Below are 25,209 nucleotides of genomic sequence, written 5' to 3'. Positions count from 1 at the left end.
GTTCAAGAGACAAAAATAGTTTGAGAGAAAAAATTATTCTCATCTTCAAGGGAACAGACATTATCCATTTACTCCCTTCATTTTGATTAGCTGCGTAAATACGTTCATTTGTAAACTTTTCTTTTCACAAAGATGCAAAAATAAAGAAAAATATTTCCACAAACTTATTTTAATACATTTAGTTTAATTATGAATATGTAAATGTTGTGTGTCATTAGTTTCACAGTTAGAAGCCTGGACTCTGACATGATTTTGTGTAGACCTCAAAGTATTACATAAATCTGTTCAGTGCAACTGTTTCATGTTTTGTAACATGCTGGAGCTGATTATAACTTTCTGTCTGTAACTAAAACATTTAAACAACCTTTAAACTCAGATGTTATGTTTGTTCTTTTTGTATTTTAATGAAGTGTATCTGAGAAGAACCAAGTATCCTGAAGACTGATCATTTCTACCTCTGTGTCCTTTTTCAGGCAAAACAAATATGAATCACGCATCACATGCAAAGTCAAATTTGATAAATATGTTGGTTTCATGTTATCATTGAAACCAGGAGTCTCCTTTGTGTCAGGACTGGTACTGAGGGTTTGACCAAAATGTGCAGTTCACAGACAGGGTTCGTACAACAAAGTCTTTAATGGAAAACTTGGGGTTGACCAAAACGAATGTAGGGACACTCAGATTGCCCAAATTTCTATGCAATGAATTTATCATTTATTTCTCTTGGGCTTAAAAACTACAACTAATGCTTCCTGGTTTCCTCTGTAGCTGCCCCAGCAGCGGTCAGACTGAAAGGGGGAAAAGACAGCCTGCTGGAGCGCAACTGCTCTGTCCGCAATTGTTTTTTCTTGCATACACTTACAGCACTTACATACTACCCAAGGTCGTTTTGGTCAACTCCCATTACAAGTCTGTGAAGTTTTCCTTTTAATGTCCAAATCAGCAGACAGCAGGGTAGTCAGGTCGAAGACAGGAATCCAAACTTCAGCAACGGTACAGGCAAAGCAAAGGCAAGTTTAGAAAACAGGAACAATCAATAACCAGCTGAACTTACTGGATGAATGCTGGAATGCTCACTGACAAAGTGACTAGTACAAACAATCTGGCAACAGGCGTGGTGAAAACTGACGGTTAAATGCTAGACTAAATGATTATCAGAATGCAGCTGGGATGACACAATACCAGAAGGTTATTGCTTACTTAATGATTGTTCATTAATCGTTTTTGTGTTCTGTTAACCTGTTGGGTTTTACAATGCATGAGCCTGTCAGCTAATTTCTGCCAAAATAGATATCATTAGAATAAAAACAAAAAACAGTTTTGACTCAATCAATAACTGTATTTTACATAACTGACCTCGGTGGTCAACTGACTTCCATATCCCTTTGTACTTATATTATATATAATGTAATATAATGAAATACCACTTTCTATATGCAAAATGAAATCATGCCAGAAGCCCTCTAATTTTTCATGTGTCTGAGCAAATACAAGAGCTCATGGTGGTCCAAGGGATCGCCCTTGAGCCCCCTGAGCGATCCCTTAGACCACCGTAAGCAACATACAATAAGACACTGTGGTCCCGCCAGCATTGCATCCATCCAAATTGCATGACTTATTAACATCAAATTACAGTGTTTACATGTGTGTTACAATACCAAATAGACCAAAATAAGCTAAACTTACAGTGGTGAACAGGGGATTAAAGGGCAACACTCTATCAACTGAGCTAAGAGGCCATCTGTAAAAGCTCAACCTTCCAAACCTCAACTTTTTTTTTAAATGAGTGGCCATCATCCAGTCACACTTAGATTTTGGTAAAAAAATGATCGTACCTGTAACTGCCTGTTTTGGCTGATCCTTAACTCTGACTCTCCCTCTGCCTCATTGAATGAAGGCAATTACATGCAATTTCAATATTACTGATACTACTTTACTTTCTATACGACACACATGTGGAGGCCCACACGTTCTGCAATACTTTGAGTAGACAAGTGAACTTTTGAAGACTCAAATATTTTGTTACTTACAAAACAAAAGCTCCAGTGAAGCGACTGTCTGACTGAATGCTCATGTTTGGGAGTGAGTGGGAAATGAAAACACCCAGTTATCCCTGAATTAGTGTCTAGCGCCCATTTTATGGCCAGGCAGTCCTTCTCCACCACCGAATAACAAGCTTCATGCTTGTTAAGCTTCCTGGTAATGTACAGGATCAGGCTGAAGCCTGATCTGGCTCCGCCTGCAACTGTGCAGCCCCAATGCCCCACTCTTAAGCATCTGTCTGGGCTGTAAAAGTCTGTTGGAAGTCAGGACTCTTCAGTACCGGCTTCAAAGCTTGAAAGGATTGTTCACAGTCCACAGTCCACTGAACTTCGTAGGGCTGTTTTTTCTTTGTCAGGTTGGTAAGAGGGACCAAGCAGAATAAGAATCCAGAAATAAACCTTCTGTACCATCCCACCAGGCCCAAGAAAGACTTGACCTGTGTCTTGGTTTTTTGGTTTCTCGGCTTGCATGATGATGGCATCCACTTTTCCCACCTGCGGCCGTATCACACTCTTTCCCAGCACGAATCCAAGGCAGCTAGACTCCTGCTTGGCCAGGCCACATTTATCGGAGGCGGATAGTGAACCTGGCCCTCTTTATGCATTGCAGCACCTCTTGCAGATGCACTCAGTGGTCTTCCCAAGTAGTACTGTAAACCACCACATCATCCAGATAAGCTGCCGCATAGGTTTCTGTGCCCACAAGCAACTTATCCATCATACTCTGGAAAGTCGCCGGAGCCCTATAAAGGCCAAATGGAAGTACTGTGAACTGAAGTGTCCAAAAAGTCCGGAAAGCTGTTATTTGCTTGCTGTCATCTGCCAAGGGGACCTGTCACTATCCCTTGCACAGGTCCAGGGTACTGATGTATATGGCACATCTATATGGATTTATATGGAACCCTGGGCTATGGGGTACAGGTCCAACGCACTAACGCCATTGACTTTTCTAAAATCTAAACAGAACCTTAACGTACCATACTTCCTGGGGACGGACTAAGATTATAGGACTGCTCCACTCACTGTCCGATGGCTCAATAACCCCCATCTCTTGCATCATCTCCAGTTCCTTCTTCAATACAGGCAGCAACCTTTCTGGAATCCCCAGCAGCTCTTACACCTTTCACCAGAGAGGTGCACCAACTCCAACTGTGCCTCCTCCATACCCATAGGAAAAGACTGCTCCACTGATTCCTCCTCTTCTTCCACAGCCTGAACAAAAAGGTAATGCGACAAGGCTGGACCTAAGCGTGCGTGCCATTTCTTCAACATGTTCTTCAACACATTGTGAAATGTCTCTGTCCCAGTAATTTGTTCTCTGCTGAAAGTAATAAAACTCACCAGCCTCAAAACTCCACGTCCAGGCTGAATGATCATACAAGGCCTTCTGCTTGGCCTGGGACTGCAGGAGGTTGTCACGAGCTAAGACAGTGGTCTTCATCAGTTGCTGTCTCATCTTCATGACAAAAGAAATCACGTTCATACCTTATGGTGAGTCAGACTCTTCCCAAGACTCCCGCAGAACATCCAGAGGTCCTCTAACATGGTGCCCAAAGATAAGTTCGAATTGTGAGAATCCCAATGAGCTCTGGGGAGGTAGGTCAGATACTAAGCTCCACCTTTTGGTTGTACCCTGGAATTGTGTCATCAGTGCTAAAATGGGGGTGGCTACATTAGCATGTTTCAGAAGACACAAGACAGGGGGGTGGCTGACCATTGGCTGATGAGTGAGTGATGAGTGTGTGATCAGCGCTTGAAAGTCGATTGACAGTCGACTGAAATCAGTGAAAATGAGTCCCTCCATCTGTAGATCCCAGCCTCTAAGGATCTAGTATTCGGAGCCTGCTCCAATGCTGCTAGGATCAGAAGCCTAGGGGTTTGTCCTTCCATGGAGGGTTCCTCCTCTTCCCTCCCCTCCTCCTGTGGTTTTTGCTGCCTGAGGTATTCACTAAACATATCATCTGTTGGGGCCATCTTTCTGATGTATTCATTGAGCTTAGTTGTTTCATCTTAAAAAGTGGCTTTGATGCTTACTAATCCTCGGCCTCCTTCCTTCCGCTTAGCATACAGCCTCAGGGTGCAGGATTTGTATTTGATTTGTCTTAATGTCAGTGGCTTCGATCTCCTTTTTGGCCAGCTTATTATGCCAGCAGTGTACCTGAGGATCGTGAGGGTGTAGGTGTTGATCGTCCAAACTTTGTTCTTCCCATTTAGCTGACTTCACAGGACTTGCCTTGCTCTTTGGAGGTACATAACTGTTGCTGTTTTCCTTGCTGCCTTCTTTGTGGTTACCGTTTGCACACTCCACACTTCTCTGGTGTATCTCTTTAGCCGGGTAGACCATACTTAAGACCTTGGAGCTTGGCAGTTTCCAAAATAATAATAATAAGAGTGGCTTCCTAACAACTTTCAGATTTCAGTTTTGTCAAAAATGTCAACAATTCTGTTTTTTGTCAATGTGGGGTGTTGTGTATACATTAACGAGGAGAAAAATGTGATGTCTAAACATTGGTGGTTGATTACATGATTGCTGACAGGTGTGCGTGATGAACCGGGGATAGCATGGAAAACAGGTGTGACATGAATGAGACAGGAAGTACTACAAAATAAAACCCAAAACAGGACTAAAACATGACAATGCACACACTTTTTTCATGCTACACAATGCTAAAGAATTGGACCTTGATGTCTCAGGAAGGTCTCTGTAACTTTTCATGCCAAAAATCTCTGTAGATCGCCCACACAGCCCGTCTGACAATGTGTGATTTAAGCTCTCGTCCACAACGCTCTGCTTTAGGGGTGTGTCGCAAGCAAAGTTGATCGCCACACCCCTTTTAGGAAGCGCATAGCCGTGATCCGCCGCCAGAATCAAAAGTTACGGTCACTGAATTCACTGTAACAGCAAAACTGGCTACCTCGTCCTCCTAATGGACTTCAACCATATGTTTGATCAAAAACCTGACTCTGAAGTCGAATGTGAGGCTGTTGAAGTGGTTACACTTCGACTGGCGCAAGGTACGTCTAACTGGCAATTTCACATTTAATTTAATTTATTGATTAAATAAATTTGAATACGCAAATTGATTAGCTGCTAACGCTAATACTAATGGTTGCCAATAAGCATAACACAACTACAACCTGTTTGGGAGCATACAGTAGCTGGATAAACTAATATAAATTCATTTTTACATGTTTTTTTTCTTTCTCGTTCTGCTGCTGTGTCAAAATAACTTTTCCATAATGGGGTCTTCAGCTGAAGCTTATATTTTGCCGTATTTGCCTGTAATTAACTGCCAATGTGGGAACGGTGAATGCCTACATGGTGTGACAGCAACTGTTGCCGTCAAGATATTGCATGTGTTTATCACTTTTATTAATTAATTAAAATTTCGATAAATCTTACCTTAAGACGCCTGAACCAGTTGCCAAACCTACTGTCATGTATGGTTGATGATCCAGGACTGGAGCCAGTATGATTGAATGTGTATTCATTACAGAACACATTTAATATACAGTATATCAGACAATTACACATGCATGGAATAAATCCGTATCTCAAAAATTCATAAACAATTTTAGTACATTTTACTATTTACAGATTAATCATATTGTACCTGGGAACTCTGATTTACAAACATAGTTTTGCTTCTAAATATATATTGACCCTAATATATTTTTAATTGCTTTAGTAAGGTGTATGATATATCAAGTGCTAATATATAACTAATAGAAATGTAGTTATTGTTTTTTTTCTTCATAAATTTGACAGTACTATGTCTGTGTGTATCTCAAGTTGTTGCAGGTATCTAGCCTAGAAGTATTGTTAGATGGTGCTGGGAACTTCTAGGGCGAAGAGTTCAAGTCATCCCACCTTCCCTGGTCTGGATCAGGGCAGTGTTTCCTGAGGGATAAGGCACCTATGTTGGACTTAGACCATCTGTGAAATACAAAAATTATTGTTTAAAAAAATAGTTCAGTGAAACAGCAATAGTCAAAGCCAACTTTAATGTCAACCAATGCACCAGCACTGTAATGCTGAATAAGTTACCTTCACAGTTCAATTTGCAGACCACAAAATGAACAGGTAGGATTCATAGTTATGTTGAAAGCATAGTTTCTGGAGTGGAACAAGTACAGTCATGGGCAGTTGGCTGGGGAGATGTGAGGATCTTTTTTGTCTTCATCACATTTTGTAAAACATCAGAAGCAGTGCAGCTGCTGTACAGATGGTACAGAGGATGCAGCTGTTTTCCTTGACACCACTCTAGAAGGTATAGAGAATAGAATAGCAAATTAATGAAATGTCCAGTATTTCCTATGTATCTCACAACCTTCACAAATGTAAACAATATATAGAGGTAGTTTTAATGGTGTTTGGAGCAAACATGTTTTGAACTTAGCTTTTATAGTCCTGGTTTGTTAAATCTTGGCATGACATTAATGACCTCCTTACTGTCAGCTTGCTCAAATTCTGCTCAGAGGGCAGGTGGGACAGGGATGTTCACAAGGTCCTCCATATAACAACCTGAGTCCAGCAGGACTTTATTGAAGATGGTCTCCATCACATTTTCCACATAATCTGCACCATAACACTAGAATTACAAATTACCCGTCAACAGACTAAAATATCAAAACAAGTTGACCAACTGCATACAGAGTAAATATATAGACAATATTATATATCAGATTATGAATACTACAACTAATGAAATGTGAAATCCAAAATCTCTATCAAATAAAACTGCACATTGGCCAACAACTGATCATACTGCTGTTAAATGTACATACCTTTGCTCCTGAGGTGAGCAACAACTCTTCTACAAGGTAGCTGTGTGTCCACAGCCTGTAGTGGAGTCAGTTTGAGAAGCAACCTCCTCGCTTTTCGATAGCTGGCATGCGTCAGCCTGTATAAAAAAAGTCATGTTTAAAGCTACAGTAGCTGAGTAGATAAGCAACACATACAAGAAGACAGCAACAAAATACATGTTAGACTTAGATGGAACTTGCCATAACCTAAATTCACAGGTCTACTTGGGCTACGACGTACACACGGCAGGCTCGGTAGTAATTAGAAAAACAACTGACTCACAACTTACTATTGCTAGCTGCTAACACTGTGTTAAAATCGCACTAGGGGCTAACATGGAGCTAGCAGCTACAATGTGAGCTGAGTAACATTGATTCACATTGACATTAAGAGTCACACGATTCGAACCAAATGAATGCTGGAGAGGCTTGGAATCATCCAAATTGCGTGGCAGCACCTTGCAACACTGTCTCTCTCTGTCGCTGTAGCTGTTAGATTCAACTGTTCTAGCAATTAGCATTCCGTACACAGGAGGGAAGCTACAGTAGATTATAAACAAAGAAACTTCTGGAGTACATACATCAAGTAAGTATCAAGCATGTACTTACGTTTGGGGAAGCAGCAAGCGGATCACGTCTTGTAGGAACGGAGTGCTTCTTCAACCTGAGTGACTTCTTCTTGTTTTGTCTTTTAAATGGCGGGTGGCAATCAACTGAAAGGTGCATTAGCGCCACCTACTATGCTAAAGTGCACTGTGAGTGACTGAAACGAGCGCTAGCGGCTATCACTAGCCGCTAATGCTAGCCGCTAATGCTAGCCGCTAACACTGCGCTGCCATCGTGCTAGCGGCTAACATGACGCTAGCAGCTAAAATGTGAGCTGAGTGAATGACCTCAGTACCATATATCACACAATTCGAACCGGAAAAATCCTGGCTTGGACTCATCCAAATTGCGTGGCAGCACCTTGCAACGCTCTCTCTCTCTCTCTGTCACTGTAGCTGTTAGATTCAACTGTTCTAGCAATTGGCATTTCTTACACAGGAGGGATTCTAGATTATAAACAGAAACTTATGGAGTACATACATCAAATAGGTATCAAGCATGTACTTACGTCTGGGAAAGCAGCAAGGCGGATCACGGAGCGCTTCTTCAACCTCAAACCCAGTAATAAATATAACCTTGTTTTCAAAGCAGACGGAGGTGAAATGGTGTCCACACACAAGGAAGAAGAAAGAAGCATTTAGTTAGCGGTGCCGGCACCGGTCCATTTACACTAAAATTAATCCATAAAGTTCTTCTTTCTCGCTCCGCTGGTGAAATTAAAAGGCTGCGATGCTGGTTGAAACAACCAACAACGGAGCACTTTCCAAACCCTAATGGCCCCATGTCAGTTTGTGTCACAGTGAGTGACTTCTTCTTTTGTCTTTTAAATGGCGTGTGGCCACCAGCTGAAAGGTGCATTACAGCCACCTACTATACTAGAGTGCACAGTGAGGGACTGAAACGCAATGTTGCAGGTAAATTTCGGTGCCCCGGTTTGTCTGGGCGGGGCTGAAGCTGGTAGTAGTAGAATTCAGACGTACATAATCCGCCAAATTTGAAACGATGGTTCCTGAACCGGATTGGATAAACTCTCAAAAATGTGAAATAAATAGGGGGCGTACTTCTAACACACCAGGAGTGTCTTAACGTGAACCAGGGAGTCATATAAATGTACCAGAATGTCCAAAAAGTGAATTTTTCATGTGCAGGACCCTTTAATATGGGCATCTATCTGCCTCAACCGGTTGGGGTAAGGGGATAGAGAAGACTGGGCATAGGCTGGATGCTGGATTTAATTAAATCAATGTGGAACCATGAAGAAATCCATTACATTTGTTTAACTTTAACTAGCAGCAGTCACACAGGTGAGCATAAGAGCTGAGAAGTGAGTAAACCACAAACACTAAGCAAAGGTTTTATAATGAAGACACAAAAAGACAGAAAGAAAAAGTTAGTGCTTTGAAACATGGTTGTCAGGTTAAATGTGGTTGCTGCAGAAACAAAACTGCAGCAAAGCAGGAGCTAAAGGGCCTCTACTGTGGAGCTTTCCACTGTGCAGTTTAAACACTGATGAAAATCACAGAGAAAGAGATTCTATTAAAACTAAAACTAGGAGAAGCATGCAGCTATTCTAACAGATTATTTATTACTTTAATGCCACAGTGACTGGATGTAACTTATTTAAAAAATGGTCCAAAGTGAACTAAGAAGCTCTAACCATCAGCTTCATCAAAGGTTTTCAAGTGAGAGGACTCCAGAGCCTCCTGAACTAAGTGTGACTTAAATGAGCCTCATGTTTAATAAACACATGGTAGGACTTGTGATGGGACACTTCATTCACCAAAGAAGCCTCCCCCAGTCCTGGCTTAGAAACTTTGGACACAGTGTTTTTTTTAGAATTTGGTAGACTGATGCCATACAGCACTGCCTGCTTCACATCTAGGCCACTGTGACGTGCAAAACAGGAGCAACTGAAATAGGGGTTTCTGAAAATATGTAACAAAAGCAAATCTACAGTTTAAGAACACATTGCAGATGACTGCTTGGATCCTGGGCGCCTGCAGTTTTAAACTAAGCTTAAGTTTGTAGAAGCTTTTATGATCATTTTGAAAACAAAGAGCTCATTAAAAGCTGTTAAAATGCTGTGCACACACAGGCACAGTGTGTGTGACAGATTCATTACTGTGTTTTCTCTCCTCAGCTGACCCCTCAGCTCAGTTGTATGTGGTCTGAACAGCTTCTGGCTTCAGGGAATGGTTGATCTTTTTATTTCTACGTAGAGTCTGGCAGCCTGGATAAAGGTTCATTCAAATGACTTACGGGACTTAACAAAAGGACGTCCGCCTCACGACCTTCAAAAAACACATAATAAAATGTGACCATGTAGCATGTGGCTAATCCATTTTACTGATTTGCTACTATTAAGAAATTGCTTTATGTGGGATTGTTGTTGTGTAGGGTCTCATATAGCAATAAATGAAATTGCATTGAATTTTTGAGCTCTATATTATCTGAAGTTGGACTTTATGTCTTTTGAACAAGTTTGACTCATTGGATTGGTTCATGGATTATATGACTGGATGTACAAGTTGAAAAGAACTGGACTAAGGACAGAACCCTGTGAAACTCCAAAGTTATTTTTGGGTTGAATATAGAAACTTGATGTTGTCTGAAGCCTAGACTTGGTTATTAACTTTATACAGGTTATTCCTACATAGGTGCTAACACAATTTTTGGGGGATTTGCAGTAAAGGTCTGGAAATTTAAAAGTCTGATGTACATAGCCCATTAGCAGTGATGAATTGATTTGAATATTATGGATGAACTGGGTAACAGTAAAACGTCTTTCAGTGATCTTGTTGGGACTGAGTCTAAAAGACATTGGATCACTTGTTGAACTGTACTGTATTGAAGTTACAGTAGGTTGGATTGATCTATGCTGGAAAAGCATCTAAGACAGAGCTTACCAGCAAATAAAGCTGGTGAACCTGCACAATGGTTTGAGCCGTCAGTCACAAGTTAGTTAGAGGTTATAAATACTGCTGCCTCAGTAATTGCAGGTCTCTCCTGCACTTCCCAGAATCTGCGTGGCTTGGTTTGTCTTTTCTATTGACTGCATACAACACTGACACATATCGTACCTGTCTGTAATGAACCTACTTACAAGCCATATTTATGTTTGTTGGTTATGTAAATTGCTTTACAATAAAACTGAATTAATGAAACCTGAATTTCATTTCTCTTTGTCACAAATGTTGCTACTCTGGCTAATACATTCTAAACAGTCTAACTAACAAGCACGGAGTGGAGCCAAATGCTCTGAACTGAGATATTTCCACTGAACTACAACATTAATGTTGCATGAAGCAGGGAACTGAGAAGGAATTCAAACAAACACATGAACCACAATATGAAACAAAAAAACTGTGACTCAGCCTGGGTCCAAACAGGAAATTTGAAGGTTATTGTTTTCCTCTGTTAATTATAAAAAACATGCTTTTTATATATATTTTTTAAGCATCTAAGACAGATTAATCAAAATCCAATTTTTTATTTTCCATCTATATTTGAGCCATAAGAGTTTTTTATTGCTGGGTGCTTTTATTACTGTTTGTTTGTTTCATTGTGTATTTTAAGTATGATCAGCCAATGAACAAGTCTCTCAGTTAAAACCAAAGTGTTTACTGACCTTTCAGCTGGCATTTCTCTGTTTCAGTGGATTTCCCTACTTCACTGAACTTCAGCTGGTCTTTCAAAACTTTCAAAATACGATCAGGTGGCAACACAGAACACACCTGATCTCTCAGACAGACACTCATTGGGAAACCCCCTCTATCAAAGTTGTCTTATGTAGCAACCGTACTGTATGATAAATTACACAATGAAAATGAAAAATAACTGTGACACAAAGCACATAACTCAGAGCAAAGCAACAGCTCATTATCCGAAGATGCTAAAACAATTCAAAACCATTCATTGCTTTTTTCCAAAGCACAAACAGATGAAAAACTATTTAAAACACACACATCACATGCTGTCTATGAATTATATGAACCCTGGCCTGAAAGAAGTTAAGGTATGCCTCCAGAACCTAATCTGGGAGCTGATTTCATTGGAGGAGTTTATAGCTAAAGTCTCCATACACTATGTAGAGAGGGACTGTGAGATTGTTTAGTCGTCATATGGCATAATCATAGTATCCAAGTTTTATTTATGGTTTAGAATAATCATAAAGATTATATTTTATCATTGTTCATCCACTGAACCAACAGAACCAATACAAGTATTTTAATGAGACCTGGAGCTACAGTTGTGTGTCAGACTCTTGAGCGTGTTTCTAGCGGTGGATGAACCAACAGTTAGTGTTAAGCTAGTGCTGCTGTTTTGTTTCATTATCAGTCAACTAAATACTGAACTCATTAGAGGCTGTTAACATGCTGAAACACACACATGGTTGTGTGACAGATTCATGTCTGTGTTTTCTGTCGTCACCCAAAAACCTGAACCCTCACTTTGATCTGATCTAAACAGCTTCTCAGTTAAGGTTTTATGTTTGTGGTTTAGTTTCATGTGATTTGGTCTAATGGTCACAGAGTTCATAATTTCAAAGCCTTTCACAAAGTCTGTGTAGCCTCCATCACTGTGGACTCACACTGTTGCTCAGCAGCCCTTGTGCAGGACAGAGGCCTAGTAGCCTTAAGACAACATTGGCTGTGATAGAGATTTTGAACAGGACCCAAGAATGGGGCCCAGCAGGACTAGTTTTAAGGAAAGGCAACAGTCACTGCTGTAGATCTATAGATCAGTGAACATAACATTTCTGTAATCAGGCTCACATAAAATCTTTGAAACATAAAGTTAGTTTAAAAATGAGCACCTGCTCACTGGAAATGGACAGAAACAGAGGTTAAACAGATAGGGCTCCCAGCCAGCGAAGAGTATTGAAAATAAGAGATGTGTGTCAGCAGCAGCAAAACCTTGAACATCTGTCACACATTTCGCCTGCTGTAATCATGGGAGGTCAAGGGTCCTCTTACACATGTGACTTAACTTCAGCCACTATTTTCCTCTGGATTTCTATTTCATTCTACAACATCATTTCTAACATGTACATACGCTACAGTCAGTAACATCAGGATGTGCAGCATTAATAAGAAAAAGGTCTATGTAACACATATATAGCACCGCAACCTTTAAAGCTAAATACATAATAAGAGAAGCCATCAAAACATCTTCAGTTCTACTGAATGTAATTCAGTCAGATTATGTCATAATAAAAATCATGGCAAATCACATTCTACTGTCAACAAATTCGACCAATTCATTGCACAGGGACAGCGTCATAGGATCTGACATCTGTTTACACTGTGCATGAATAGCCTTAATTACCTACAACCACAGTAACAACACAAAGTTCTCATCTGATGACAGTGTAATCATCCTCTCTGGAATACAAGATTCCACCAGCAGACCAACACTCCACCAAACGTTCTGCTAGGAGCACCACGATCAATAAACTTCATCATTTAGTGCTGTGTAAGTGAGGAGAGGGATTTAATAGGGATAAGAGGGATAAACGCTACTCTAAACTTACTGCAACTCCACCAGTCAGCTCTGAGCCATAATATTGGTTTGTCATGTCATCAATTACTGAACAAATGTTATAGACACCAAATGTTGTCTAAATAATATAATCAACTCTGTGTCACTGTCTGGTTAACAAATGAGCATCGACTGGATCTAAGGTAATCAGAGGAGGAGGAGGAGGAGTAGGAGGAGGAGAAGGAGGGAGGAGGAGGAGAAGGAGAGGGAGGGAGCACGGGTGTGACTATAAAAAGTTGTTGTTCTTCTTTAGCTGGGTTCAGAAACTCAACAAACAGGGGTTTCATCACATCAAAGTTCGTTTTCTGAGGACCTGCTGACAACAACATCATGCACCAACGGTGAGTCCAGTCTGACCCGAACCCACCTCTAATCACAGATCATAGCTTTACATGAATAGGGGATCTGTTAAGTCTTACTATAATGACTAATGGGTGGATTTGATGATGTTGTTGTGCTACTGCAAAGGACAACTTTATTACTGGTTTATATAAGTAGGCTGCTTGTAAGACTTAAAAAAATGTGAACAACTAAGAGCAAAGTCTAAGATATTTTCTGACTTACCTGCTCAGTGTCCAGCTCTTATCGTCGGGCAGAACTGATCAGTGACTGTGTCCGGTCTGAATAAATCCTCCAGTGATTCAGCATAAAGACGCGTTCTTCTCCGGGTTTTAACCCGACACTCGATTCTCAACCTTAAAGCCTCTCTGTCTCTTTGAGGACCTGTGCTGGTTTTCTTTTGCACTTTGTTTCTCTCTATACGTTGGAAAGAAGAGAAGCTTTGTTTTTTTCTGTGGCAGAAACACAAAGAAAGTCAGTCATTTAACAACCTGATGGTGATCAGTTTACATGTGTGGCTTTAGTTACTGACATTGCTTACAGTACTGCACTGTTAAACTATTGTTCATTTACAATATAGATGTTAAAGGGTTTACATTTTATTATAGGGGCTCAAATTTTTGTGACGAGATGTTTGTGTTGTCCTATTATTAAAATAGAAAAGTTTAGTCTGACACTATTGTGTAGATGAACAACATGCAAATTCACAAATTAACTCACTGGTTTTGCATTCAAATCTAATTCCAGCTGTGTTACAGGTGTGTTGTTTTGCTGATCCTTGCTCTTGCTGCTGTTTGTCTGACGGCTCCAACACCAGGTAAACTATAAAATGTGTGTGTGTATGTATATATATATATATATATATAAAAGAAGGAGACAGAGCGCCCTCTGCTGGAGGCTGGAGGGTCTGGTTGTATTCCCAAAATTGTATCAGAGTCATCAGTTGCACAAATTGATCGCATTGAATTGAAGGTCGTCTTTAGCTCCCTACCACACTCCCCTTTGAGGGCTGCCACAGACCCGTTCCATACCGTAAAACTCAAATGGCGTTTTTTAAGTGAGTGTGAACTGGTTTACTGGTTTACTGTAAGGTTGTGCAGCACTGCAGGGTAACAGACACACACACCTGCTGGCCCCTGTGCCAGCTAAGATGTCATGTGTATGTTCTTATTATTGATGTAGGAGTAACTACAGATGAACCTGTGACAGCCCAGACAGGTAACAACATATACACACTTCACACAATGTGTACAACCACCTACAACTGTATCAAACTGGTTATTTGTCATCACAGATCTAAATGACAGCATCGACTCCCCTGAACAAACTGAAGGTAATATGTCTGTTCCCCCCTTGGCTTAGGTCTGTCTGCTCACCTGTTTTACTACTCACCTGACTGTCTGTTCACCGGTTTGTCTTTCAGCTCCCTCAGAATCAGATGAGAAAACTGAATCACCAGGTTGGTGCCTTCACGAGTGAGAGCTGCTTATTTTGTGATAGCTGCAGCTTGGTACTGTCTATATATACATTTTTGTGTTTGTTTGTTCATTAGCAATTAGTCAAATAAGATTCTGTATCATTTCTCAACAAAGTTATGTTTCTTTGTTGAGCAAGGATATGGAATTTTATTTTACTGTTGTAAAAAAAGTATATGTCCAATGTTATTTTGTGGTGCCATGTACTTTAAGCTGTTTCAGACAGCAGTGATGGCAAAGACTCCACCGCAGAGGAAAGTGACAAAGCTGAAGGTGAGAAGAATACCTGTCATGTCTATGGTGATGAAAACGTGCAGGTTGCAAGTACTGCAATTATGGGTATCAACACCGCACTAGTTACTGGAAGCAACACCACTCTACTGACTACAGTGGGATTACTGTAATTACTGTACCTGCTGCTTGTACTAGTACGGTACCTGCTGCTTCTATTAAAACTTATCTTCTTTGTCTTCACAGGTGACAGTGACACCTCTGCTGAACAGAACCAAGGTAAGTACTAAGAATGTCACCTCTTTGTCATTCACCTACATAGGCACATTCAGACTAAAGCAGGTTTATTACTGGTGTCACTGGTCACTGGAACTGAAATGTTCTCTGTATGTGATCAACCACTTTATAATTTATAACCAAGCTTTCAAATGATGTGAAGCAAACACTTTGACCAGCTGAGCCCTTGAACAGTAACCTCCAACCCCTATCAAAGAAAACCAGGACTTTTCAGGTTGTAACAGGAACCCAATGTTCAAGAGTCAATGTGATGTTTTGTTCTTTTTTTCTGTTAGCTGAATCTTAAATCCTAGAATCTGGATGTTAAGGTTTTAGGCTTTCTATCACAAGGTGGATTTAAACCCCACTTGAGAAAAGTGGAACAAAGCCCAGGTCCACAGTCAGACACTCTGCAGACATATTATATATCATATATACAGCAAGATGTAAAAATGCATTTTTCATCTGACAGCAATCCAGACACGACACAAACACGGTACCAAATGTGCCTCTTTCCCTTCACTTTCACTAAAAGAATCTGCGTTATGCACCCTCAGTCCCTACATCGTCACAGGGGCACCTCACACCTTTGTTTCAGGTGAAAACAAAAATCTCTGGTTGAATTCACTTTTATTTTGATGTTCTGTTTGTTTGTATCTTTCTTGCTGCTGTATGTGCTACAACGCCAAACATCGTAGGAGAAACACTTCTGTTCTCTACAAGACCTGACAATACAGTATTTTATATTTTCTGATTCTGATTCTGATTCCCTGGCTTCCTGCTCTAGGTCAATGTCTGATCACTACATTACCATCACATCAAAATGTCTGAAATTTGTTTGTCCCCACAGATGAATCTGACAACACTGACTCTGCAGAACAGACACAAGGTAACCAGTTCATTCTATGCTTAGGACCATTTGGTTGTGAGCCAGCAATATAAACAAACAATGCAACAATTTAATATTAATAACAAGAATTGTCAGTTTCAGTGCCTGACATTATATAGATCATCAAGGTCACTGAAGGATGTGCAACTGAATTCTCTGTGGACAAATCACTGTTAAACCTTTAACCATTGAAATAATGTATGCTGATGGCGATTTATTACACACAGCACAACACAGTTCATTGTTGATCATACTACTAGGTTATGGGGTGCCAAATGTAAAAGGAGCACCTATAACTAGTTTTCTCACATTTAACTAAATGACACAACATGTTTTCTCACGTTTAGTTAAATGTGCAAAAGTCTAAATGTAAATGTAAATGTTAAATGTTAAATGTAAATGTTAAATGTTGGCCGAGTGTAAAACTGAATATTCATGAATGGGCAAGTAGACTCCATCCCTACCCTCAAACAGCGCTGGTCTCAGATCAGAGACGCGAACTCAATCACCTCAAACAGTGCGCGCAAACCCCGCCCACATCTGATCTGGAAACCTTTTTTTAGCCTGGACGTAATTTCGGCTAGGTAGTAAAGATAGCCAACTAATTCTCCACCGGCGCCACAGAAATATTCTTTTTAAACCTACTTGACTCCTCATTAATGGTGTTTACGACAGAACGGCAGTTTGAAGCGGAGCCTCAGCCCGCACACCTGCCGTTACAGCCCGTTCAATCTCCCCCAACGGGAGGGAGTCGGAGCTGGCGGCCATGATGGCTTCGACTTCAGGCTTCTCTCCAGTATTCACAGTATATCCAGAGTCAGATGTGGGCGGAGCTATGCGTACTGTTTGACGTGTTTGAGTTCGCGTCTCTGATCTGAGACCAGCGCTGTTTGAGGGTAGGGATGGAGTCTACTTGCCCATTCATGAATATTCAGTTTTACACTCGGCCAACATTTAACATTTAACATTTAACATTTACATTTAACATTTAACATTTACATTTAACATTTAACATGTAACATTTACATTTAACATTTACATTTAACATTTAACATTTAACATTTACATTTAACATTTAACATTTAGATTTAACATTTTACATTTAACATTTACATTTAACATTTATATTTAACATTTAACATTTACATTTATATTTAACATTTACATTTAGACTTTTGCACATTTACATTTAACATTTACATTTAACATTTAACATTTAACATTTAACATTTAACATTTAGATTTAACATTTTACATTTAACATTTACATTTAACATTTAACATTTACATTTATATTTAACATTTACATTTAGACTTTTGCACATTTAACTAAATGTGAGAAAACATGTTGTGTCATTTAGTTAAATGTGAAAAAACTAGTTATAGGTGCTACTTTTACATTTGGCACCCCATACTAGGTACCTGCTTCATGTAAGCAGCCTGCGATTTAAGAAAAGACAATTATTTACCATGAAGATTTTCTGTTCCATTTGTTTAAATCTGATGAAATAAATAAATCTTTGAACCTGATCTTTGGGTGAATAGAAACGTTGAATGTGGGAATTTCCCTGAAAGAGGGAAGGAATGTAGGGATCCAGGGACACTCTCATCACCACCCTCTTGTACAAATAATGTACAGATACAGACCAGCACTAAGTGATTTACAGCACTGATGGGAGACCAGTGGCTCTGAGGATCAGATCATTGTAAATTATCCAGATTAATCTTTGTCACATACATTTCATCTGTTATTTGTTCATATGAAATGTGTTTGATACCAAATAAACCTTCACAACTTAATAGAAAATATTTATTTGTCTCCACAGGTGATGCTGACAGCACAGACTCAGCTGAGCAGACCCCAGGTAACAATTATTCAGCTGCCGTTTCTGTTGGTTTCTGCAGGTCTGCCAATCTCTGTCAGTCTTTGTCCATTTCTGTCGGTCTCTGTTGTCCTCTCCTGTCTGTGTCAAACTGTGTTAGTCTTTACTGATCTGTGTTGATGTGTTTCTCTTTATGCAGGTCTGTGTCAGTCTGTGTCAGTCTCTTTTGTTCTGTTTCTTTCTGTGCTGGTTTCTTTCGGTCTGTGTCAGTCTCTATCAGTTTCTGCCGGTCTGTGCTGAACTGTGTTGGTATGTGTCAGTCTCTACTAGTCTGTGTCAAACAGTGTCTGTGTGTGCCAGTTGGTCTCTGTTGTCTATGCCGGTCTGTTTACTATTGATTGTTCTCTCTAGATCCAAACAGTCTGGAGACATCTACTCAATTTAATTCTGGTAAATACTTTCAGTATTGCTGCTAGTCCTTAGTCCATAATAGTAATAGTAATAGTAAAAAAAATTAATAATACACACAAGAGTGATGATGTTATTCTACAGATGCTAATGTGAGGAATGTGTGTTCTGTGTGTATTTATGTGGGTTGCTTTAACTGTTTACTTGTACCTGTTCTACATTTAAAGTATAAAGCTTAATCTGCTAACCTTCATGTAAAGATTATCAGATGAACTACGACATAGCAATACTGCATAGTTTGTAATATTGTTATCACTTAATTTTTTCACTGTAAATATTCAGTCATATTTTTACTGTAAACCAAAACCTTCAGCCACAAGTACTCAACTACTACAGTACACAACTTTTACAGTACCACTATTAATAAAGCTACTATAATTTCTATAAACTCTTGGTTTCTTGCTTCCAATTTACTACTACTACTCACTGCTACTACTACTAACTTATTTACTACTACTTACTACTATATTATATTAACTACTGCTACTATTACTGCTGACTACTGCTACTACTACTAACTACTACTACTAACTACTGCTACTAGTACTACAACTACTACTACTACTCTGACCCCACTGGTCCTGATGGTTTGATTGTTTTACTGTTGGGACCTCCACAGCTGCTTCTGACACAGACGAGTCTTCTGATCACTCTGAAGGTGAGAATTAACCCTCATACTCTTCTTCATACTGCTTCATTGATTTTTTGTGACATCCATTTCTGTTACAAAACATAATCACAAAGTAGCCAAAGCTGAAGATGTTTCCAATCATTCAGCCAGTGGTGCTGTTGGATATATAAATATATTACATTGCAGTACTTGTTGGGTCAGGCACTCTCTTAAGTGAATTGTTTTAAAACGGGCCACTTTTTAGTAGGAGTGGTCCTACAGTAGTTAGTTCTTAACACTGTTAGTCTTTGTACTTGTGACAAAAAAGTCTAGTTCAGTTTGTTAGGAAGTTGAATCGTTACAATCTTAAGTTAACAGGCAGATATTTTCATTACAGAAAACTTGTTTTTACTTTTTGCTGAACTCTGTAAACTTTAGTTTGTTAGTCCATAACACTTTTACACTTTAATCTCTATGTAACATGTGATGATCTTTAATAGTCGACAACATGTTGAATCCTCAGATTCTGAGAATAGTGCTGCCACTGATGACAACAGTAACACTGACTCAACTGAAATGTTAAATGCCGCTCGTGTTTCCGATGCCGATGCTGAGGCGGATGCTGAGGCAGCACACGAAGACTCAAGCAACAGCAAGACTGGCGACGACAGCAGCATTGCTGATTCCACTGAGAGCTCATACAGTTATAGTGCTTCTCACTCCCAGGCTGAGTATGGAGCAACCACAGCCGACCAGGACGACAGCACAGCTCAGGAGGAGGTACAAAATGAGAAGGAAGAAAAAGGTGAGGGAGATGCGCCAAGCGAAACAGACACAAGAGATGAGGGAAATGCCAGTGAGGATGAGCAGGATGTGCCCAGTGAAACGGACAACAGTGATGGCAACGATAACAGTGTGGACCAAAAGAACGAGAATGGTGTAACCCCAAGTGAAGCAGACAGTGACACAAGGAGATCTGACAGTGACAGCCATGATGTGGACAGGGACCCAGAGTTTGACAATCAAGACATCAGTGACAAGCTGGACCCTGAGACCACTGAGACGCAAACGGTGAACCAGGACGACTCTACAAAGTCAGACGTGGAGGACACTGAAGAGCAGAGTCTAGAAACTAATGACTCAACTGAAGGTAAAGTGAGACTTACGAACTAAACATTATACCTGCACAAAGTGCTGCAGCAAGCAACATTCCAATGGTTCATGTTTTAACAGGGACAATTATGAACTAGTCTACATTTGACCACAAATGCAGAACCCTCCAAACCACTCTCCAGTCCAACCATTGTTGACATGCTGTCACTTACTGTAACTGCTATCTACGTTAGGTGGTGTCCAGCAGATGGTGGGTTTAATAGAGAAGTGGATGAGATTTTGCACAAAACTGATTAGAGGAAACAACATCCATTCCACAATGGATCTACTTTCTATTAATCTGGCCAAATTTACTAGACACTCATCCATCCATCCATCCATTTTCATCCGCTTATCCGGGGCCGGGTCGCGGGGGCAGCAGTCTAAGCAGAGAGTTCCAGACTTCCCTCTCCCCGGACACTTCCTCCAGCTCTTCCGGTGGGACCCCAAGACGTTCCCAGGCCAGCCGAGAGACATAGTCTCTCCAGCGAGTCCTAGGTCTTCCTCGGGGCCTCCTACCGGTGGGACATGCCCGGAACACCTCCCCAGGGAGGCGTCCAGGAGGCATCCGAACTAGATGCCCGAGCCACCTCAGCTGGCTCCTCTCGATGTGGAGGAGCAGCGACTCTACTCAGAGCTCCTCCCGGGTGACAGAGCTCCTCACCTTATCTCTAAGGGAGCGCCCAGCCACCCTGCAGAGGAAGCTCATTTCAGCCGCTTGTATCCGTGACCTTGCCCTTTCGGTCATGACCCAAAGCTCATGACCATAGGTGAGGGTAGGAACGTAGATTGACCGGTAAATTGAGAGCTTTGCCTTTCGGCTCAGCTCCCTCTTCACCACGACGGACCGATACACCGACCGCATTACTGCAGCCGCCGCACCGATCCGTCTGTCAACTCACGCTCCCTCCTTCCCTCACTCGTGAACAAGACCCCAAGATACTTAAACTCCTCCACTTGAGGCAGGAACTCTTCTCCAACCTGGAGTGAGCAAACCACCTTTTTCCGGTCGAGAACCATGGCCTCAGATTTGGAGGAACTGATTCTCATCCCAGCCGCTTCACACTCAGCTGCAAACCGCACCAGCGCACGCTGGAGGTCCTGGCCTGATGAAGCCAACAGGACAAGATCATCTGCAAAAAGCAGAGATGCAATCCTGTGGTCCCCAAACCAGACCCCCTCCGGCCCCTGGCTGCGCCTAGAAATTCTGTCCATAAAAATAATGAACAGAACCGGTGACAAAGGGCAGCCCTGCCGAAGTCCAACATGCACCGGGAACAGGTCTGACTTATTGCTGGCAATGCGAACCAAGCTCTTGCTCCGGTTGTACAGAGACCGAACAGCCCTTAGCAAAGGGCCCTGGACTCCATACTCCCGGAGCACCCCCCACAGGATGTCACGAGGGACGCGGTCGAATGCCTTCTCCAGATCCACAAAGCACATGTAGACTGGTTGGGCAAACTCCCACAAACCCTCAAGCACCCTGCTGAGGGTATAAAGCTGGTCCAGCGTTCCACGACCAGGCCGAAAACCACATTGTTCCTCCTGTATCCGAGGTTCGACTATCGGCCGAATTCTCCTCTCCAGTACCCTGGCATAGACTTTCCCAGGGAGGCTGAGAAGTGTGATCCCCCTATAGTTGGAACACACTCTCCTGTCCCCCTTTTTGTAAAGAGGGACAACCACCCCGGTTGTCCAGTCCAGAGGAACTGTCCCCCTCCTCCACGCGATGTTGCAGAGGCGTGTCACCCAAGACAGCCCCACAACATCCAGAGACTTGAGGTACTCAGGACGGATCTCATCCACCCCCGCTGCTCTGCCACCGAGGAGCTTACTAACTACCTCGGTGACCTCAGCCTGGGTGATGGGCGAGTCCGCCTCTGAGTCCCCTGCCTCTGCTTCCTCAGCAGAAGGCATGTCGGAGGGGTTGAGGAGATCCTCAAAGTACTCCTTCCACCGTCCGATAACATCCCCAGTTGAGGTCAACAGCTCCCCACCTCCACTGAAAACAGAGTTGGTAAAGAACTGCTTCCCCCTCCTGAGGCGCCGGACGGTTTGCCAGAATCTCTTTGAGGCCGAGCGATAGTCCTCCTCCATGGCCTCCCCGAACTCCTCCCAAGCCCGAGTTTTTGCCTCCGCAACGGCACGGGCTGCAGCACGCTTGGCCTGCCGGTACCCATCAGCTGCCTCAGGAGTCCTACAGGTCAACCATACCTGGTAGGACTCCTTCTTCAGCTTGATGGCGTCCCTTACCTCCGGCGTCCACCACCGGGTTTGGGGATTACCACCACGACAGGCACCGGAGACCCTGCGTCCACAGCTCCGAACGGCCGCGTTGACAATGGAGACGGAGAACATGGTCCACTCGGACTCTATGTCTCCCACCTCCCTCGGAATCTGGTCGAAGCTCTCCCAGAGGTGTGAGTTAAAGGTCCGTCTGACAGAGGGTTCAGCCAGGCGTTCCCAACAGACCCTCACAATACGTTTGGGCCTGCCAAGTCGTTCCAGCCTCCTTCTCTGCCAGCGGATCCTACTCACCACCAGGTGGTGATCAGTTGACAGCTCAGCCCCTCTCTTCACCCGAGTGTCCAAAACATATGGCCGAAGGTCAGGTGAAACGACTACAAAGTCTATCATCGACCTCCGGCCTGGGGTGTCATGGTGCCACGTGCACCGATGGACACCCTTATGTTCGAACATGGTGTTAGTTATGGCCAAACTGTGCCTAGCACAGAAGTCCAATAACATAACACCATTCGGGTTCAGATCAGGGAGGCCGTTCCTCCCAATCACGCCTCTCCAGGTATCACTGTCGTTACCTACGTGGGCATTGAAATCTCCCAGAAGAACGATGGGGTCCCCAGTTGGAGCGCTTTCCAACACTCCCTCCAGGGACCCCAAGAAGGCCGGGTACTCCACACTGCCATTCGGCCCGTAAGCACACTCAAACCTGTGAAAACTCATAGTGGAGCCCAGGATACAGAGTCTGCTCTTACTATGATCAAATCTCATTGTGATCTAGTTTCACATGATCTGATCTTACTGCGATCCACTCTGTCATTGATCAGTGTTCTGATGTAGTTTCATTTTTTTGCTGACTTTTCCTATTGTGTCTTGTTGCAGCCCCACCTGCTGACCAACGAGATCAACCTGATGACATCACCCCCACAGCCACAGGAGGTAACACTGTCCACTACATAGTCAGAGACAGACCTACTTAATGCTTCATTGATTATTGATGTAGTTGTTGAGGTCAACAGTTGATCAGCGTCAGCTAGTAAATACTCTGGCATGCAGACATTTTAATTAACCAGGCTGGACCCTCAATATCTAATATCTATAATATCTGCCTTCTTTTAGCCTTGATTTAGACACTGAAATTTGGACTCTGGACACTCACCGACTTAAGGTATCATCACACATGATTGTATTCACACATGAAGTATTCAAGTAATGCATTGAATTCAAAATCAATTTATATGGATTTGCTACAAAAATACTATGTATGCCCCAGGCCTTCTCTCTCCTTCTGTCTGTTGGACATATTCCAACTAGCAGGTCAGACCAAACACCTGTGCCACTGGCCTGCCATTAACTTTTTATACAGGACCCACATTTAAGTTTTTTTTTGCATTGTCCCCTCAGAAGTCCAGTGGCGCCATAGTGGAAAAAAGTCCATCATAACAAAAGCAGCAGCGGGGAGCTAACCTGCAACTAAAATTCAACTTCAGCTTCTGTTGTTTTAACTCTTCCTGTTCCAATGTCTCTTTCTTTTAAACTTGTTGCTTTAGTTTTCATCAGTCATGAAAATCTTTCTTTCACACCAGAGTGCTTTGACTTTTAACCTGTCTTATTTTATCAACAGAAACAATAAAGCAGATGTGCACTGTGTGTCTCTGTTCCAACAATAATGTGTACATACATTAACTGCTATTTTTAAAATTAAGTGTGGAGACAAATGATTGTCTGTACACAGACAAACTGCTAATAAAGTTTGAACTGTCAGAAAATCACCAAGACTCTGTTTCTTCCTTTAAAATTTCAACCAAGCATGTTTGCAAAATTTACAAAGGGAACAGGACACTTTGAGCAACTAAAAGTCAGAAGTAGCTAAAAGAAGATTTTTTAAATTCATTTTACTCATATTTGTGAATTCTCAAATTACAAACCTGTTATTTGCAGTAATAAAAATAAAGTCCTGTATATGTACAAGTAACAGAAAAAGTGCTAAACCGTGCTAATCTTTACATGAAGAGGACAGTGGTGTGTTGAGCCTTTGCTTTTCTGCCTCTAAACCTGGATCAGTTGTGAGTGTGGCAGTACAATAAATTTCCAGATTTATCAGAAGTCGAGTATGCATAAAAATAACTTGCCCAGAGAGAGACCCACCTCTCTGGGTGCATGGGGCTTCTCCTGGTGGGCTCCCTATGGAATGTGGGTGCTCAGGCTCCAACCTCTGGGGCTGACCCTCCCACTGGGGGGGTGTTTACCTGTTTTAGACACAGGGTTGTGTTTGCAGCAGTTTGTGGCTGCTGCAGCTCTGTCTGGGAGGTTCTGTGGGGGCAGCTCGGTTTACAACCCTTGTACTCCTGAAACTGAAAGTGTGTGAACACCCTGTCTGCTGTCTTTCTTCTTACCATTTGCTGGAGTTTAATGGCTGGGCTCCTCTTATCACCCTGTCTTACCCTTTTGGTGAACAATTTTATTTTACAGTTTATTAACTTTGTAGTGGGACACAACACCAAAACCAATTTACAGATTTCTTAATCTTAGCTGTAAGTACTGCTGTTGTTTACTATTATAACTATTACTAATGTTTGATTATGATAGTGTAAAATTGTATTTAAGTAATATTTGAGTTTAGGTTTAAATTTATAGGTTAAAATCCATCAGTATATGTGTAACTATGTATTAGAATATGTACTCTCTAACAATATTATTTGTACTTTAC

The 25,209-nt window shown here is 41.7% G+C and overlaps 1 protein-coding gene and 1 long non-coding RNA gene across 8 annotated transcripts; one reads left to right on the top strand and one right to left on the bottom strand.

Annotated features, from left to right (window-relative positions):
• Window positions 1-5,349: 5,349 nt before the first annotated feature.
• Window positions 5,350-16,997, bottom strand: LOC121202608 (uncharacterized). Of its 4 annotated transcripts, none has more exons than XR_005898371.2 (6): window positions 14,055-16,997; window positions 13,560-13,786; window positions 6,831-8,029; window positions 6,496-6,621; window positions 6,091-6,306; window positions 5,351-5,979 (listed from the first exon to the last, which is right to left on the bottom strand). It is a non-coding gene; the product is annotated as an uncharacterized LOC121202608 (long non-coding RNA). The 4 variants fall into 4 exon arrangements; XR_008696146.1 differs by having other exon boundaries at window positions 5,354-5,979; window positions 6,831-6,946; window positions 7,458-8,029; window positions 13,560-16,997; XR_008696145.1 differs by having other exon boundaries at window positions 5,350-5,979; window positions 6,496-6,634; window positions 13,560-16,997.
• stm (starmaker) lies at window positions 13,192-24,271 on the top strand. Of its 4 annotated transcripts, XR_003787597.2 has the most exons (16): window positions 13,192-13,336; window positions 14,093-14,151; window positions 14,517-14,552; window positions 14,629-14,667; window positions 14,758-14,793; window positions 15,023-15,082; window positions 15,287-15,319; window positions 16,167-16,205; window positions 18,032-18,070; window positions 18,440-18,478; window positions 19,116-19,154; window positions 19,630-20,256; window positions 23,382-23,438; window positions 23,619-23,667; window positions 23,773-23,816; window positions 23,904-24,271. XR_003787597.2 is itself a non-coding variant. In XM_029167536.2 (15 exons), exons 1-14 carry the CDS (start codon window positions 13,326-13,328, stop codon window positions 23,627-23,629), a joined length of 1,125 nt encoding a protein of 374 aa, XP_029023369.1. In that variant the 5' UTR covers window positions 13,192-13,325; the 3' UTR covers window positions 23,630-23,667; window positions 23,904-24,271. The 4 variants fall into 4 exon arrangements, 3 of the variants coding, with proteins under 3 accessions (XP_029023369.1, XP_055368914.1, XP_029023370.1); XM_029167536.2 differs by lacking the exon at window positions 23,773-23,816; XM_055512939.1 differs by lacking the exons at window positions 18,440-18,478; window positions 23,773-23,816.
• The last annotated feature ends 938 nt before the right edge of the window (window positions 24,272-25,209 follow it).

This window comes from Betta splendens, chromosome 11, assembly GCF_900634795.4.
Source record: "Betta splendens chromosome 11, fBetSpl5.4, whole genome shotgun sequence".
Taxonomy (NCBI): Eukaryota; Metazoa; Chordata; class Actinopteri; order Anabantiformes; family Osphronemidae; genus Betta; species Betta splendens.
The sequence above is the reverse complement of the archived record's forward strand: the minus strand, read 5'-3'. Positions and strand labels throughout refer to the sequence as shown.